Genomic DNA, 19205 nt, shown 5'->3' with positions numbered 1-19205 from the left:
CTTGTGAAGCCAGACAGAATTGCGTTACAACTGTACCTATAAAGTCCTGGAGGATACTCTATTGTGATGAGAAAGGCCTCCATCAAAGTAACAGAGCCTGAAATTGGCCCACAGGACTCTGTCTCTGTGAGGTAGGTTGTTGTTTTTTTCCCCCCAACCTTGTACTTCCTGGCCTGTACTGTCCAGAGCAATTGCCTTTCATAAATTTCAGGTACATTCCTGAAGCAGATGGTTGAAATGTAGGAATGGTCATAAATCTAGGCCCAGTGGTTTCCAGCCCTTCTATTCCAGGCTCTCAGATGCTGGCCTCAGTATAACTGTCACAGACCAGTCTTCAGGTGGCAATTCAGTGTGTTACACTTGTTTCTTACTGCCACTCTTGAAAGCAGCCACGCAGGGGAATGCCAAAATAGCTGACATCTTTCTCTGGCTCATTAAAGGCTGGTGGGAGGTCTCTCCAAAAAGCAAAGGCAACCAGACTGAGACGTTCTGCACTGTGTGGTCAAGGCCAAATTCCTACCAAGCGAGTACACATGAACATAGAGACACAATGTCAGCCCCACATTTCAGGGTGACCTTTTCAGTCATAGACTCGGGGGAGGATGCATAACCACAGAGCAGTGGTCTTTAAATCAGATGCCTTGACCCAAACCAAAAGGCTTTCCAGAACTCCCTTCCTATCATAGTAGTAATACCTGTCAGGGGCAGGGGAGATGGCTCTGTCAGTAAAAAGTTTGTCTTGCAAGTTTTAAGACCCCAGAAGTCATGTAAAAAAAAAAAATCCAGGTATGTTGATACATACGTGTAATTCCAGTATCGGAGAGTCAGAGGCAGGCAAATTCTTTCTGGCTAGCCATCCTAGTCTCCTTAGTGAATCCCAGGCCAGTCAGGGACCCTGTCTTAAACACGTGAACAAATACAACAAAATGAATGTCGTCCAGGGAACGACGGCTAAGGTTGTCCTATGGCCTCTGCATACAAGCACACACATGAGCACATACCTGTGTGCCTGCCCACACAGGAACACACACACACACACACACAGAGAGAGAGAGAGAGAGAGAGAGAGAGAGAGAGAGAGAGAGAGAGAGAGAGAGAGAAGCAATGCATACTCATTCTAAATGTTAAGTTCAGACAGATGTAAGGAATAAAACACCTTTTGCATTTGCCATGTGTGCGTGCCAAGGCGTCTTCCCCCCTTTGCTGTACTGTGTGGGTTGTGCCTAAATGAAGAAAGAACTGTTCTCAGAAAACAAGAGTAGGAGCCATGTAGGAAGGGCAGGGAAGAAGAAATGGAGGTAGGATACTTTGGTGATCCTGACTCCACCTTCCTATTCCTGCTTGGAAAGGACAGAGCTGCAGTGTCCTTGTGCGGATAACTGGATACTTGCTCAGCCTCCCAAAGAGAACAAAGGATGGGCATTCCATTCCCACCCCTTCAGACAGTGCCTGCAGGTGAACCTCCTGGGGAGGCCCTCGTGCTATTTGAAGCAAAAGTAGGGGAAGACATTGTGGGAAGGGGGGGGGGCAGTGGCGGGGATGAATTTTTTCTATCCAGTATTCCAAAGACCACCCGGATTAGGCCTACCTAGCACTTGGGAAGCTGAGTCAGAAAGGCCAGGAGTTTGAGGCCAGACTGAGCTGTATAGCAAGACCCTATCTCAAAAGTTAAAAACAAAAACAAAGAAACAGGGCTGGGTGTGGTGGTACACTACTTTAATCCCAGCACTCAGGAAACAGAGACAGGTGGATCTCTGTGAGTTTGAGACCAGGCTGGTCTATGTAGTGAGTTTCAGGACAGCCAGGGCTACATAGTAAGACCCCGTCTAAAAAACACCAAACCAAACCAAACCAAACCAAACCAAACCAAACCAAACCAAACCAAACCCAAACCAAACCAAAAACAAAAAACAAACAAAAAAACCCAAAACCAAAACAAAACAAAAAGCAAAAACAAAAACAAAAACAAAAACAAAAAAACCAAAACAACAACAACAACAACAACAAAAACTTCACTCCACAAACAAACAAACAAACAAAAAATTCCCAAAGAAACCAAAATCCCTCTGGGCCTCTCTCTGGTCAAGGGCTGGTGAAATTCATGTTCTACTGGGCTGATTATGGCTTCCTGGAAAGTTTGAGGGTAGAGGGTAAGTCCAGGCTTCTTGGGTTTTTCAGAGGTTTCTTACTTAGACCCTGTTTCTTGGAAAGAATACCCACTATAGACTTATACCCTATAGTTTTCAAACTGTCCACAGATACCCAATTGGGTCCCTGTTGCTGCATGTTTGTATGTCCCTGGAGCTACCTGTCCTGTGGTTCTGGACCCTGGTAACTAACTCTACAACTCAAGGACTAGGAATTGTCCAGATTATTGTATTCCTTATTCATATTAAATCTGACAAATACTAGGTTCTGTGAAGACAGACACAGAAAGTTGTGACATTTGGGATCTATTCCTAATGAGAGATAAATGACATGAACAGTGTGGACCTTCTGGTCCTGACCTGCTCTCCATTCATCAAAGAAAGAGTGTTTTCTTCCTTTCTGCTGGTTGGGTATTGCTTCTATCCCTTCTGTCTCCCTTCAACTGTTTCTTTGGGGTAGGTCATAGGATTCAGTGTTGCCTTTACCAGCGCCTCTGTACTTCCTGTCTGGCATCGAGGAAGCTCTGTTCAGACAAAACCAGCCTCTCATGGCTGGAAATCATCCATCTGTCTGTCTAGCATTTTGAGAAGCCATATCCAGACTTCTGCTCATGTCTTGTTCGCTCAGCCACAGCCTGGGCTATTGGTCTGTTCTTCATGAAGATTTAAGTTTGGAGCACATGGCTCTGTCCCTCTGTCCCTTCCCTTCTTCCTCCCTCACTGTTGGGGAGATGGCCATTGTGGGTGATGTATCCTGGGCTCTGACTATTCTTTCTACCATGACAGACATGATGGACACTATCAGGTTGGAAGGTGGTAACAATTTCTAGCCTTGTCTTCACTTAGATCACTGGGCTGGTCTGTTAACAGCCTGCAGAGTGTTCTCTCATCACAGCTGGGCCTGAATCAGGAGATGGCCGTTGCCATCAGATGAAAGAACAAGTGTGGACGTCCCAGTACAAGATGGCACAGAGAGCTCTGCAGAGCTCCAGTGAGAGTCGTGGCATCTCACTGACTTAGATACCAAAGCCAAGCAGCATAGGAACTGCTGCTTTCTGAGGAGGGGGAGGATTTCAAGTTCTCACACGGTTGCTCCATTCTGTGATCTCCATTTCTGTCTGATGTCCTGGTCACCGGGTCCTCCGCTAGCCCTGTCCTTCAGCCTGCCACCCGGTGGATACTCCATGGTATCTTGGTTGGGTGATAGCATTAGGTCCTTCAACCCTAAATACAAGTCTAAGTTCTGCCTCAAATCCACATTGCACTCCTGTTCTATGGCTGTAAGAGAATCATAGGGAGAGAGAGAGAGAGTGTGAGCGGAGAGAGTGCTTGATTGATTTTGCAAGGCAGCCCTATGAGGCTCCCAGACCTTACCTTGGCAGTTTTCCTATTTCTAGGTAGTTTGGTCAAGCAGACAGAATAATGTGGTCCATTCCATGGGGGAAGGCCGAGTCTTCTGACATGAATTATTCTAATTGACAGTTTATTTCAACGAGCAAATGCAGTTGAGTTAACACACTCCAAACTGATTTTGTTGGTAAACATCACCCAACTGTTTTCTTATTAATTTACCTTGGCAACACCTCTCCATCATGCAGTTACGTGGGATTTTAGACCCATATTTACACCCATCCCACACATACCTTATGTTCACACCTCATCTTCTACTACTGTGTTGAGGGAAAGGACACTCTTAGGTCTCTGCAGAACCTCTCGTAGTGTTATTGGGAGATGACAAAGACACTGTTCCCATGGGTGTGGTGGCAGACCCAGGGCATGAGGAGAGACCACCTGGAAAAGAGAAGGTGTTAAGAGTCCCTAGGCCAGGTATTTTCTGGATTTTCATTCAGTTGCTTGGAGTAAGGACAGGCTTTAGAATTTTAAAATGTCTCCCCTTGAACTATAAGTACTGGGAGACAGGAAGGGCTGAGAGACACAGCATCCTCACCTGGAGCTCAGATTAGCCACAACAGCCCCTGGGAAGTTGTTGAAAATGCAAATTCTCAGGTCCCAATCTAGACCTACTGAGTCTGGAGCTCTGCTGTACAGCCCAAATGTCACTTTGTAGGGGAATCCCATGAGATCAAGTTGAAGAACCAATGCACTAGAGACTAGGATCTTCAGATATTGCCCTTAAAAATAACTGTCTTCACCTGGTCTACAGAGTGAGTTCCAGGACAGCCAGGGCTACACAGAGAAACCCTGTCTCGAAAAAACCAAAAAACAAAACAAAACAAAAAAACAAAACAACAAAAAACAAAACAAAAAAAAACCTGTCCTTAATTAACAAAATCAGAACTGAAAAGGGAGATAAAACAGTAGAAACTGAGGAAATTTAAAAAAATCATCAGATCCTACTACAAAACCTATATTCAGCAAAATTGGAAAAATCTGGATGAAATGGACATTTTCAAGACAGATACCAGGTACCAAAGTTAAATCAGGATCAGATAAGCTATCTAAACAGTCCCATAACCCCTAAAGAAATAGAAGCAGTCATTTAAAGTCTTCCCCCCCCCAAAAAAAAGCAAAGCCCAGGACCAGATGGATTTAGTGCAGAATTCTATCAGACCTTCAAAGAAGGCCTAATACCAATACTCTTCAAACTATTCCACAAAATAGGAACAGAAGGAACACTACCTAATTCACTCTATGAAGCCACAGTTCTGCTGCGTATTCTCCCTTGGAGATGGAACGGTTTCTGCCTAATCAGGAACTTGTTACAATTTCCTTTCATAGAGGACTTCATAAGAGATTTTTTTCTACTTCTATCATGTTTAATGTTCCAAATAGATTTTAAAAACTGGTTGAGTGCATATTACTTTGAGGTTCAGACAATATCATGTATATTTAAGAGACATTTAACTATTATAAATTATTTTGATGACTTAAAAATGTCAATACTGAGTTGTATATTTTAAAATAAATTTTATTAGTTTAACAAAAAATACTACTAAAAAAATAACTGTCCTCAGGGTTGGTGAGATGGCTCAATGGGTAAAGCACTTGCTGAACAAACCCATCAACCTGAGTTTGGATCCTCGGAACTTGTGTAAAGCTGGACCCAGTTGTGCACACACCCAGAATCCCTGCACTTCAATGAGAGGATAGGAGACAGACCCAGGAGAAACCTGGCGAGTTTGAACCCTGTCTCAATAAACACGCATCTATACCCAAGGTTGTCCCAGACCCTCCATGTGCTTGCTGAGGTACACAATTACACATATGAACATGTGCTGTGCACATAGGGCCACATCGGAACCCTCTGCCCACAAACACAAGAGTAACTGGCCTCCATCTTCCCCACGTCCCTCAGAAATCCCATCCCTGGTTCCTGCTTGCAGCTCCAGAGCTTTGAAGTCTTCCCCTCAGAGCTCTGTTCTCACAGGTGGGGTGGGACTTAACTCTGCAGCATTCCATGGCGAGCGGAGTAGACATGACAGTTTTTCAGTGGATAAAAAGTCACGAGTCCCATGAAGCCCAGGAAGGCCTGACTTTTTCTACTGTGACAAGTAGTTCTGTGTTTTTGTCATGTACACATTGTTCTCTTTTATCCGACAGCCCAGGCTTCTTCTGGGACACTCTTTTTTTGGTCTTCAGCCTCTCCAGTTCTATTTGAAGAACATTCCAGAACCTGCCCAAGATGGCTGTCATAGTTTCCCTTGTGTAGCTTCAGCCTTGTTTATGAGACTGCAGCCGTGTGGGTCTCTGGTCTGTGAGTCTCTCTCTCCATCCCCTAGCTATTTAGCATGGGTCTTTCTCAACATCACTCAGTCCCAATTACTACTCCCATTCTACCTCCTTCAACACATGTGCTTGAATACATGCATACCTGCCTGCCCATACATGCATGCCCACGAGAATCTTAACCAGAAGTCTGGCACCTTTGGGGTAAAGTCCATGCCTCTTGGCCTGGTATCCAGAGGCCTCCATCTGCCGGCACCTCCCTGAATCCAGTCTTATCACTCTAGCCCTCTTTGTGAACCCTGCCTCCAGTCAGAAGGGTCTACTTGGGAACCCTTGATAAGATAAACAAGCAGAACTAGAGACAGTGAGTCCAGAACAGCCATGGGCAGCTTCTAACGCTCAAGTTTAGAACAGATTCACTTGGATCTTTGCGTTAAACAGTGCAACCTAGAGAACGTTCTGGAGAGAGAGGTTTCAACGGCTCCAGAACATGGTGGTACTTTCTTTCCTTCTGGAACGTCACCCATGATAGCTTTCTTAGGACATCTAGTTTTGAGTAGTTACTTGATGGCTATTGGCTAGAAAATGTCCCTGCTGGTTGGGTTATGGGAACACACTGCAATTTGCTGAAGTGTTAACATCTACCCTCATAACCCAAAGAGCACTACTGCCACCTGGTGGCAGCTACCTAAAACACAGGCAAAAGTTCGTTTCATTCATTCCTTCACTCATTCATTCTGTGAACATTCTGTGAACGGTTACTGAGTGACAAACAGGCATCTCCTGGCCGCCAGAGGGACAACACTGATATAGTCTTCATTGGAAGCCTAACTTATGCTTGGAGTGTAAGTATATAGAGGTAACCTCGGAAGTATAGGTTTGGGGTGCTATGGTAGGAAAAAATAATTAGGCCGTGGTTTCTGGAATATCCTGGGGCCCTTTCTTGAGAGGCATCTACTCTTGAGTAATGAAGATGTATAGAAAGGAATCTAGCCTATGAAGGAAGGGTGAGGTATAGGTGACCCAGGGTCTGTCATAAGTTCATGAACTAGGATGCCTGGGACCTCTGCAAGTGTACCAGTACAGACAGGAGCCTGGTAAGTTCTGCAGATGGAGGGAATATTTTTTGTTTCTCTCTCTCTCTCTCTCTCTCTCTCTCTCTCTCTCTCTCTCTCTTTCTCTCTCTGCCTCCCTCCCTCCCTCCCACTGAGGATTAAGCCTAGGGCCTAAGGCCTGTGCATGCGAGTGCTCTGTCACTAGCTCCAGCCACAGCCTTAGGGCAAATCTTTTCAGTTCACACTGTTGTTAGGGTGAGGGCAACTGAGCCTTGGTTTTGGCAGTACCAGATCCCAGAGGGTCTGTGAGGTGGGCTAGGATGAATTTCACATGCAGACAGACCCAGAGTCCCTGTGAGGCTGGGAGCAGGCTCCTGGGGGCTGGAGAAAACAGAACCCAGATCTCAGCTGAGCCTCTAGGCAGTTGCGAACACTGGTTGAAGGTTGACACAGCATCCCCTTAGGAGCTAGTACCTCTCTATGCCTGTCTCCTGAACTGCCTATCCAGATGGAGCCTTGCTTGCTAGCCTGTTCTAATGGCCTGTCCCACAGAAGGGTCTCTGGAGTTGACTGAATAGCTCATGAGCCCCCTACCAGGAACAGGAATGCTCTATCTCCCTCAACCTAGTGATTTTTCCTCTCAGGCCTGGCGGCTGTACCTCCCAGTCTCCTCCACAGTTAGGTGTGGCCACATGTCTGAATCTAGGCCAAGGCAGAGAGTGGCAGAGATCTATACTTCTTCCAGGCCTGTCTTGCAAAGAACCACCTCCCAGAATCCCCTTCTCTTTTTTTCCCATAGGCTAGTTGGCTATGGATGATCCAGCAGGGACATCTGAGGGTCTGTTGAGTGACAAGCTTGTGGGGTGAAGGGAGCCTGGATCTCCATTGTGTAGAAGCTGTTCACAGGACTGTTTTTGGACCATTATGTAAATGGCAACTTTGTATCTATTTCCTTATACTATTAAGGATTAGCAAGTCTTTGTTACAACATTACTTTTCCTACTCTTCCCCCCCCCCACCCTCCCACCCCCGGACCCAATTCTAATTCCCATGTCATTCTTTGGGGACAGTAGGGTCCTGCTATGCACTGATTATTTTCTTGGAGGCAGCTGCTGCCTACACTCCTGACTGATAACTCGTCTTCTCTCTTCTGTTCTATGTGCATTGGTCTTATGTAGATGTTACGGTGCCCTCTTCACCCTGTGGTGGGATGTTCCTGTGCTGACAACATAAGGAAGGCCGCTGTGGCCTTGCTGTCAACCTCTGTAGAGTCTGCATTCTGCTTTCTAGGTATGCAGTCTGTTTCCTCAGTGCCTGGCTTGCCCACTGACTGGGAGGTGACAAACGACTGTTCCAGGCTCTAACTTGCTGAAAGCTCTCTGACTTGCCGGGAGGCAGTTGAGCCATCTGCTGACTCTGCATGTTCGCAGGCAAAGCATGTCGCATTGTCAACATGTGGCCACACTCAGCCATGAGACATGCCAAGAGAGAGTCTCTGACAATTTAGGAAGTGCCAACAGCTCACAGGCTGAGATCGTGGGTGACATATATTGATGGAAAAGATGGAGAAGTGAAGGAGGCAGGCTTGGCCATATCTGGAGAGCAGCATCAAAAGCATCCTGTGGTTGATAACACTGTCTATAGCCTTCTGATGACATACCCAGTCAAAATCTAAACGATCATGTCACTTCCACCTCCCTGAGATGGAAGGACCTGTGTGATGCTGACACGTGGGTGTTAGACTCTCATCTGATGAGCCAAATTTCATTTTAAGTAATGAAGCTAGACGGGGTACAATCGGTCTAACTAGCATCTCCCCACTGCCCTGCTTGAAGCTCTTTAATGGTTCCCCCACTCCTCAGAGGGGAATTACCTACCGTCTCACAACCCTCCTACACCATCCAGTCCAATAAACAGCCTTGTTCAGGGCCCCAGCACTCTCTACATTTTTCAGGCACACAAAGCAATGGCAGTCAGTACTTTGTGCAAATCCAATGAGTCACGGTCGTGAGACTGAATGAGAAGGGGGAAGCCAACTAGAGACTTGCAAACTAGTAAGAGAGCGTGGAGCACAGACTTGGGGGAGGAGGAATGGAAGTCTTTCTAAACACAAGTACGGTGGGATCAGAATCCTGTTCAGTTATCATACCAGGGTTCTCATGGCCTAGGCTGCTGTCTGACAGAGCAGATGCCAAGGAACCAATGGAATAAACTGCAGGGGATGGACGAGGGGAGCTGTGGGGATATTGAGGGAGGCTTGGTAGACAGAACCTGCAGGGATTGGTGCTCCACTTGTGGTGAGAGGTTGGGGAGGGCAGGAAGAGGCAAAGTCAAGGGTAAGCCCAACTTTCTGACTTGGAGCTACAATGTGGGTGAGGTGAAGCAGGGAGGGAAGCTGCAGCCATGAATCTAGTTTTAGATATTTCTAGTTGGCAGCGTCTGTGAGATAGTTGTCATGGGGGAGACCCAGTGGGCAGCTGGAACTATTGGTCTGAAACTCGGGAATGAGAATGGAGCTGGAGAGGACAGACTGGGGAGCGGTCGGCCTGAGGAAGCTAATGACAGGCAGGGAGGAGAGATGGCAGTGCGACAGGCGGTATGCTTGCACAATGAGATCGAAAATATGGTCCCTGCCCTCACAAACCAATACAAAATCAAGATTTGACATAGACCTTAAAGCTGTTTATGCACCTGTCCATATCTCCATAGCAACCCTGAAGCAAAGAGGGAGCTCTGCCCTTATCACAGGCAGGGAACACACACAGATGGCTGCTGTCTTTCACAAATCTACACATGCATGCTACATCCTCATACCACATCAGGCACAGACAGTGGCACCTGGTTCAGCCCTTTCTAAGACGACTTTTTTCCTAGCTCTGACTCTCCACACACACCACTCCCAAAGCCATCATGAGGGTAGCCATAAGGACCCAAATACCAAATCCAAAGACATGTTGGAAGCCACTGTACTCGGCCCTTCTGAGCCGTCAATGTCCTTGGCTGTGTCCTGTGGCTTCGGAAAAGACGAGCAGAGCTTGCTTGCATCAAGTGCTTGCTGTGTTGAAGTTTTACTAAGCCAGCTACACAGGGCGCATCCCTGTCCCCACAACTCTGAGAAGTGGGAAGAAAATTGAGATTTGGAGGAATAATGTAAGTTTCTAAGACCATCTGCATTAGAGAGCTACAGTGTAAAGACTTAAACTCAGGACCTTTAGGAATAAAAAGGTCCGTGTCCCTCAGCAATGAATATGGCTTCTCTGTGGTTTTCTTGCTCTAGGGAATCCACCCTCTTCTCTTTCCCAGACTTCTCTCTGCTCTTCCTTGAAGCATGTGCTCGCTCTCTCTCTCCCCCCCTCTCTGTTTATGTGTGTGTACATGTGTGTGCATGTGCACATGTGCACTCTGTGTATGTGTATGTATGTGTACATGTGTGTTTACCTGTGTACTTGTGCACACTCTGTGTGTGTGTGTGTGTGTGTGTGTGTGTGTGTGTGTGCATGTGCACTTGTGGGTGCATGCATGTGAGAAAGTCAGAAGTCAATGTTGGGTGTTGTTTCTTCAGATGCTATCTACCTTGGTTTTTGAGACAGGGTCTTTCACTGGCCTGGGGCTTTCTCAGCAGGACACGCTGGCTGCTCAGGAGGCCTAGGGATTCCCTTGCCTCTACCATTCCAGCACTGGGATTTTATTTAAGCTTGTGCTACCACAGCTGGCTCTTTTGTGTGTGTTCTGGGTATTAAAATTGGATTCTGTCGTTTACACAGCAAGCATCTTTACCAACCGAGCCATCTTCATGTTCTTTCTACAGCCTACTTCTCGACACTGTCTGGGTTCTGTGTGTTCAGGGGCTTGAGTTTTTGTTTTTTAATGGCTCACCATCCTATCCACGTGCAAATGTCTCTGAAGACAGAAACCATTCTCTTGCCTCAGGTCCTTCACTTCACTGTTACAGGTCTGCCTTCTTCTTCAGCCTTGCTACTTCTGAGGTCCTTTACGTTCTTGTGCTCAGCATGCAAACCCTGAAGCCACTGTCCTTTCCTTACCTAGGCTCTTTCCTGGACTCCCCCCACCCCCCATGTCCCACTCTGCTGCAGGATACCATCAAGGACTCAGGGGAGACGTCGGAAGGTCAGGCATTACCTTGGATATCCTTCATCCCCTCAACCCCGCTCACAGAATATTATCATCCATTGTGTCTTTCCAGAGCCTCAAAGCCCACCCTCCTAACCCGTCTCCCTGCCTCCTGATTCACTCAGAGCATCATCTCCTACCTTGATGACCCATAGCCTCTTGGCTAGACTCTTCTTCAAAGGTATAAACCATCCTATCTACTTGCTGATGGATATTTCTAGAAGCAAATGTGTTGTCCCCTAATTTTACCTGCTGTTGCAGATATCTCTGACTGTGGAATGAGGTGTAAGCTTCTTGGCTGGCCCCCAATGCCTTTCATGATCTGCTCTGAGAGTATCTTGCTGTCTTTCCTATTCACCCCCAGATTCCAATGCTTTTGACTTGGTCTCAGCTGTGTTCCTGTGTGGGGCACATCCCAGAATGCTCTCTATGTCTAGTCTCACTGACTTCAAACCTTTCTCCAGTCTCCTTCCCCCTGATTTTATCCCCTTTCTGCTGTGTATTCATAACACCAAAGCTGTAATGCAGATGGAACTTAGGTATTAGGGCCCTTTCCGTCCTTGGAGATGAAATCTTTGTTGGCAAACCTGACTCTTGTATGAGATTCTATTCCTGGTACCTAGTGCCTAGGAATTGCCAGTGAGTTCTTCAAAACTGGCCAGAGTGTCTCTAAAGTATTAGAGGTCAATGAGGAGATAAGACTGAACTGGGGCAGTTGAGGTTTTGAGTCTTCCCAAGGGGCCCTATTGTCTTCTGCAAGGAGGTAGAACAGGTCATTTTCTGTAACTGCACAACTTTGCATTCCAAAGAAACCAGCCTCATAGCAAACCAAATCCCTACCGTTGATTGACTGTACAAACAGGATCAGCATGCCAAGGCCCAGACTGGACATTAGCTTTTGTGGGAAAAAATAAGAAGTCCTCATGAGCTTTGAGTCAGAATCTACTGAGAGTCTGAGTTTCACATAGGGTTGGGGGAGGTCTGACATCACTGACTCCCACTTTCTCCAGCTTGGAGCCCAGGAATGGAAAGCATTGCTCACCTCTTCCCGGGGTTCCTCTGAGGTGATGTACAGAGACGCTCGCATAGTGCTAAGGTGGTACTGTACCCCTTTACTCAGGGCTAACCTGGCATTGAGTGTTTCCTGAGGATGCCTCATTTTGCCTCTGCCTTGCTTTTCCTTGTTTTTCTGTCAGAGACAGCCAAGCTTAGCACTGAGCAGCTGGGAACCTTCCACTGAGAAGGAAGGCACCTCTTATCCACGCATGCAGTTTTTAAACACAGGAATATGGAGGAAATACCACAGAATTTATGGAGGAAAATCCTTAAAAAGAAACACAAGACTTAAGTCAAAACAGTTGACTCAACTTTGGGAAAATGTCTGCCTCAGAGTAAAGAGGGAAAGGGGATAGAGTGTGGAGACAAGAGAAATGCTCCCTAGGGTTGCCCACTATGTGGTCTCAGTGGATTCCCTCACACACAGCTCTCAGGACCAGGGCTCAGGAAGCCATGCTGCTTGGACAGAGGGTAACACTTGCTTTTGTATCCAGCTACTCTACTTTTAAGATCCTTGAAGTCAAGAAACTGGAAGCAAGGTGAATGCCCCTCTGCAGAGGGTCAGCTAATTGACCCCCCAGTAACCACAAAGTAGAGCCATCAGTAGCTGTTGATACCTTGCTCTGGATGTAGAGGTGACACACACCACAGAAGTGTAGACGTGAATACATCACAGTAGGTAAGATGGCATGGACATAAGAATTTTTTCCCACATGGAAAAAGTATCAATATATTAGGGACAGTGCTTTAATATGTCAACAGAATGTCCCTGTATTGCTTCATGAACTTCAAAGTTCTAATATATCCCCAATTATGTTACTTTCCCACTGAAAATCCCTTAGGTCACTTATTTCTGTTCCTTTCGCTTCATCTTGGCTAGCTTATTGTCTCAGTCCTTGGTTATTATCTCCGTCCTGCAGCAAACAGAGAGAGGGTGTGGCCATCTGTCTTAGTTTTCTATGGCCAAAAGAAACTTGGGGAGGAAAGGGTTTATTTCATTTTACGGTGTGTAGTCCAGCATCCAGGGAAGTCAGGCCAGGAACTAGAAGTCAGGAGCTGATGCAGAGGTCATGGAAGAGTGTTGCTTACTGGCTTGCTCTCCATGACTTGCTTGTTCAGCCTGCTTTCTTAGAGAACCCAGGAGCATCTGGCCGGCATCACCCACAGTGAGCTGAGACACCTCCCACATCAGTCACCAATCAAGACAACACCTCACCGATTTGCCTATAGGCCAGTCCTATGGAGACATTTTTTACATTAAGAATTCCTCTTCCTGGATATGTTTAGGTTTGTATCAAGCTGACAGAAAACTCACCAAGACACTGTCTCTCCATAGCATCTGCAGTTTCTACAGATCGAAGCTCACCTTGGGAGACCTCCAGAGCTGTTACAAGGATGACCACATGAACTTAGTGTCCCTAGGGACATGAACGGCCCCTCAGAAAGCTGAATATCTCTGTCTGGCCACTTGTATTCCAAAGCATTGCAATGAGCACCACAGGGAGGGGGCATGTCAGGTGTGAGCATGCCTCATCTGTAGGGTGATATAACACACACATTCAGGGTGGAATGAACAACCTAGCTTTTACCACGACAAAACTATGGGACCTTATTCTAGCCCCTCTCGCTTTCTGAGTTTCTGTTTCCCTTTCTATAAAAAAGACTTTACAGTGACCAACATTTCTTAGAGCAAGTTCCTTAGAGTACTTGATCTGAGCTGTTAATAAACGCCCCTGAAGGAGGATTCTGTGGTCAAAGGCACTTGGGCTGTGCTGCTGGCCACATCCCACTCTTAACATTCCCAGGGTATATCAGCAACTTCATAGCCCTGAGCACGGCTGCAGTAAATAAACTTAGTGATTAATGTTTATATCAGCCTTTCCCATGCTTATTTCACCTTGGATTCCTTAGGGAGCAGTGTGTATGTGTCTGTGTGCATATCTGTGTATGTCTGTCACACACACTGCCACACACACATGCATATAAGTTGTTTTTCCATCAGTGTTGCTCTGACATGTGCACTGAATTCAGTCATATCTGAGGTCATTACTCCTGCCCTGAGCCCTTGGCCAAAAACCTGCCACTGCTCCCATAGCAGTAACTAGCACTAGCTGTCACTCTTCATGGTAGGTCCTTAAGTTCCTAGCAGGCCATTTGACCCTGTGGAGAAGAAACATGCTGGGGGGTTGGAGGGTGGGGGGAGAGAGAGGAGAGAGAGAGAGAGAGAGAGAGAGAGAGAGAGAGAGAGAGAGAGAGAGAGACCTGCTGACATCACATGGATACTAATGGGATGGGACACAGGGATAGGAAGTCTAGAAATGCTGAAACATTTGAATTCATGTGGGCCCCTGGACAGGGGCTACAACACAGGCATCCAAAATGAGAAGGCAGGGCAGTCTGAGAACAGGGAAAGGCCTTGGTGCCCGAAAACTGCACCCTCTCATTTCCAGTGGTAATTCAGTGATCCTTCTGTAATTCATAGCCAGGGCTGTGTGGGTGACTTCCACATTTGAATATCACCATCTGATGAGGAAGTTTTAAAAGCACACACCCATGCCTCGGTTTATTCTACTGTAAAGTGGGACTAATCCCCAGGCTTTCTCTGCTAAGCCTGAGCACAGGGGGTTGGGGGGTGGGGGTGGGGTTGAATGAATGAAATTAAGTACGTGACGTCTTGAGGACTAGTGAATGCATACATCAGGATCTCCACAGCTGGTGTTACAGGCACTGACCATTGTGGTTTATATTCTCAGCCAAGGTTCCGTTCTGACTTGACAGCCCACTCACATGCCCCCGAACATCTTCCCTCGGCTTTCTCCATCTCCAGATGTCACCGCACCACACCAGGAGTCTGGAAGTTAGGGGTGGTCCTTTCTCATCCATCCACCTAAATTTTCCACAGTGTTAATTTCCAATATCATTCTCCTTGATCAGCTCTGTCCTAGCTCCCCAGTCTAGACCAAGCTTCCACATCCCTGGATGAAGGTGGCAGTCTCTATTTATAGTGACTCTTTCAGCCACAGCCTGAGAGACCTGTGATGAATGCAAATGTGGAACAGGACAGGACATAAAGTGAGGATTCTGACTATGGCTCTGTAGATGGCCGCCCTCTACAGACATCTGTTCTTTTCCACAACTACCTCCCCAGCAGGCCTTCCATACTCTAGGCTCATGGGTCTTACCATGGCACTTAAAGCGCAGAAAGGTTTTCCCACTGCCAGGCCTCCACCCATGTCCTCTTGTTGCTCTACTGAAGCTCTCTACAGGACAAACTGCTCTTTCACAGGCAAATCTCAGCTAACAGCTTTGCTCCCCAGAGTCTTCCCCACTATACCTACCTAGCAGCTCATCCCACTGGCTGTGCCCACAGCTCTGTTTTTAAGACCTCCACAACACTGTTCTCCACTAGTAATTACTCCTTCATTTGTAGACTGTTCATCCATCTGCTTACTTCTCCAGGGTTGGGGGCCAGCATCGTTTGTGAATATGGCAGATGCTGACACCATATCCACTATATGAATGGCTGAACACCGTCATGGCGAGTGTTTCCCCGCTCATCCAACCTTCCTATCTACCTTCAGGATGAAACACGCTGACTAATAAGCAAATAAAATCATCCAGTGTCTTTCATCAAATCAGATCAGAGCTGGAACAGTCAACCCACACACGACTGTGAGTGAGCTTTTACACAACCAACAAACCCTCCACCTCACGCTGAGAATGCTCATCCAAGGCCAGATCTATGGTCTGCACCAGTACTCTGAACATGCCTCTCAGTCAGGAGGTTGCATCTGATAACCAATGGACTTGGAGGTAGTTGGCAACAAAGCAGACAGTGCTTTCTAGCTGGCTAGTGTCTAGCCTCCAGATGCCATGGGACATTCAGAATGTCCTGGTCTAGGTCACCACTGAAGTACAGATTGATAAAGGTGTAGAGAGGCAAATTTGGGGGGGGGGGGAGGTCTTTCTCTGAGGAATGCTTATTTGAGGAGCAGTCGATGGTTACAACCAGTTTGCTTCTTGATGACCACGAGGCCCGTCTGTCTGATCCTGTTTCCAAGAAAGCTAACATAAATGTTTATTGACAACACAGTCATCAAGAAAATAAAGTTGCTGATTCACTGGCTTGCCCTGAAACTCTTTGTTTCTCCCACTGCTTCCTTCCTCTTTATAAAGAAAGGCACGCTCTAAGAAAGAGCACTTTGGGGGGACTCAGTTGATGGGGACTCAGTGTTGCTGATCACCTAGTATCTCCTACATTCAGATCAGGACTCCTATAGGGGCAGGAGATCAACACCCTCTTTCCTCCTGAGAACCACCCTTCTGGGGTCTCAGAGAAAACAATGGAAGTATTGGAGCTTCTCAAGTTCGAAGTCAGTGACACCATAGTGACTGTGACTCTGTCCGTGGCTCTCTTGGCCCTCCTGAAATGGTAAGTGCGTCCAACTGCAGGGACTGTGACACTAGAAATGTCAGCCTAGGAGCCTGTGGTGCCAGGTGGGGTGTGCGGGCGTGTGTTTTTCTTCTTGTCTAATCTAGAGGGAGTTGAGTATTAACACAGCTTCGGAATTAAAAGCAAACAGCCAGGTTAATCTTTTGCTAAAATGCATGAGATTCAAGTGTCAGGAAATGCTGGTGACTCAGTGACTGAGAACGCTACACATAATTAAGTCTGAAAGAAATGGGAAAAGAAGCGAGTTGGAAAGGCATCAGGGATGGCTGGAAGGGCTTCCTCCAACCCTGACACACCCGCTCACCTTGGTTTTCAAAATCATTTCTTCATGTTGGGTTTACAACGGATTCAGCCTCTTGGTTCACTTCAAGTTAAAGACACAGAAGCTCTTCAGCAAACAAACTTTGCTGGTGACAGAGATACCTACAGGTTTAGGGACAAAGTGGTACAATAAATTCCCTGATTTTCTAATGTGTAGTAGAAGGGAATGGGTGCCAAATTTGGTGCCAGGTGCCGTGTCCATGAACCTGGGGACCCAGAGGGAATCCTGAGCTGGAGCTACACTGTGGCTCTCTGTGTGCTTGTTAGTTCAACAGCAGACTTTTGTTTTTTTAAAAGCTGGCCCTAGGGATGATTGTGAGGAAAGACGTCACAATGTGCTACATTTGTGTCTAGCCAGTGGGGTCCTTACATCTCCTGGAGTGACCCATGGATTCCCAAACACCTGGATTTAGGTGTCTCTGGGTTTTAAGGGGAAAGTGGAAAAAAAAAAAAAAAAAAAAAAAAAAAAAAAAACCAAACAATAGAGCTGGAAGAGAGTTCCAATTTATGTTTCTAGTGGTAATAAAGCCTCCTGTAGATTAATAACTAGGAAGGCACTTTGAAAAACATCAAGCATTATGCAAATGCGAGGTATTATTCTTTTGGAATTTGCATAGCTGAAAGTGGAATGTGTGTTTGATGTTCTCTGATGATGAAATGACTTCTTGAAAATTGGCTCTGAAGCCCAGCATTGGGCCCAGTGCTCTTTTGGTTTTTAACTGGTTTTTAATTATTTTTTGAACTTTTCTGTCTCAGCATAGTTTATCTGGCATTGAAATCAACCACGTGTGAGAACAAGAACAAAGGGTAGCCCCTTGCCCCAAACACTAACAGCCCACTTCAGTGCAGCTTTAGGTTCTGTGGAATACAAAACAAAGTAAGTGGCATACAGTAGGTGCATAATAGGTGCCTACAACTATAACTGACTCCTACTAAAAGCAGAGGAAAGCATGTCTGTGGGTGGGGAGGATAGCTCAGGGGAAGAATGCATGGGTAGTGTGTGCAAAGTCTTAGGTTTAACCCCCCAACACACACTGAAAAAGGAAAGTCTTTAGTGGTTTGCTTTATGTGTATTCTCATTTTTTATTACCGTTCTGATTATGGGCTATAGCTCAGGCGATAGAGAGCTTGCTGCATGGACAAAGCCTGGTATCATCCACACTGGATATGGTGACATTAATCTATATGCAATCCCAGAACTTGGGAGGTGAAAGCAGGAAGAGAAGTACAAGATCATCCTTAGCCAACCCAGACTATATAAGATCTTGTCTCAAAAAAAAAAAAAAAAAAAAAAAGAAAAGAAAAGAAAAGAAAAGAAAAAAGAAATGCTTATTAATATTGCTTCCTCTTCATCAGCTGTGTCTGTGATGCTCAAAGCCTCTTGAGTCTTCCAGGTGGTCCAGCAGCATCAGTGCCCCTCTTGTACACGTTTCTACACTCCCACTCTGTGTCCTTTTCATTTCTGAATTCTTAACTCTCAGCTCTGCACCTGACATATAGCACGGCCTCAATAAATGTTTGATGAGCAAATGAGTGGGTCGCATACGTTACCATTGCTCTGATCGTGGAAAGGGCCCGAGTCTCGCCTGATAAGCATAGCCAGGTGTTCCCAATCAGCTTTCCGCAGAGACTCACGGACACACCACCCGGCAAGGCAGCTGTGCGTGTGGAATCTACTCCCAGGCCCTATTAATAACTAGGTTCAAAGACACCGAGTGAGGAGAGCGGCTCAGAGCACAGGTGGTGACTAGGCAGTAACAGTTAGCTTCCATTTGTTATCACAGAAATATTTATCGACTTGTTAATGTGTGCCAGCATGGTGGGAGGCCTGAGTATAAGGTCAGGGAACGGGAGATTTGGATCAAATGAGCCAGGGACTGGGAGACAAGGCTGTGGTGGGGGTGGGGTGAGGAGTGAGTGCAGTGTCTACCAAGGTAAGGGTTGCTGGGGAGGAAGCATCGGGGAGTATGGCTGTGGCCATGGTACCCTTGTATGTGTGCCTCCATCTGGCTTAATAACAGCCATGCCTGGGCTCCTCATGTTCCTATTCTGGCAAGACTCTAGGCAGTCATTAGAAGAATCTCTAGCCTCTGCCTTTGGCAGGGTTTCCCAGACTGAGGCTACATCTCCTGCGAGCGTCTATATATGTGTAGGAGGGGCTGTGTCTCTAGAGGAGGGGCCAAAGACCAGGAATCTGAGGTATAGAGAGACCACCACAGTCATCTCAGACCCAAGAGTGTTTGTAGCGAGTGGTGTGTTCTACTGGACTGCCTTCTGGGAGTGGCTAGCCCTTTGGTATTTGGCACAAAATGTGGTCATCTGTAAAGTTCGTAATTGAGAACTATGCAATTCTGT

The 19205-nt window shown here is 46.5% G+C and overlaps 1 protein-coding gene across 3 annotated transcripts in view; it reads left to right on the top strand.

Annotated features, from left to right (window-relative positions):
- Positions 1-16254: 16254 nt before the first annotated feature.
- The window catches only part of Tbxas1 (thromboxane A synthase 1), a 169292-nt gene continuing 166341 nt past the window's right edge, over positions 16255-19205 (top strand). For all 3 annotated transcript variants that reach the window (XM_076913512.1, XM_076913511.1, XM_034519692.2), the window contains exon 1: positions 16255-16508. In XM_076913512.1, coding sequence (XP_076769627.1) covers positions 16420-16508 — 89 coding nt within the window. In that variant the 5' untranslated portion in view covers positions 16255-16419. The remainder of the gene's footprint in view (positions 16509-19205) is intronic.

This window comes from Arvicanthis niloticus, chromosome 15 (genome assembly GCF_011762505.2).
Source record: "Arvicanthis niloticus isolate mArvNil1 chromosome 15, mArvNil1.pat.X, whole genome shotgun sequence".
NCBI classification, from domain to species: domain Eukaryota; kingdom Metazoa; phylum Chordata; class Mammalia; order Rodentia; family Muridae; genus Arvicanthis; species Arvicanthis niloticus.
Note: the sequence above shows the minus strand (reverse complement) of the source record. Positions and strands in the feature narration are given on the sequence as shown.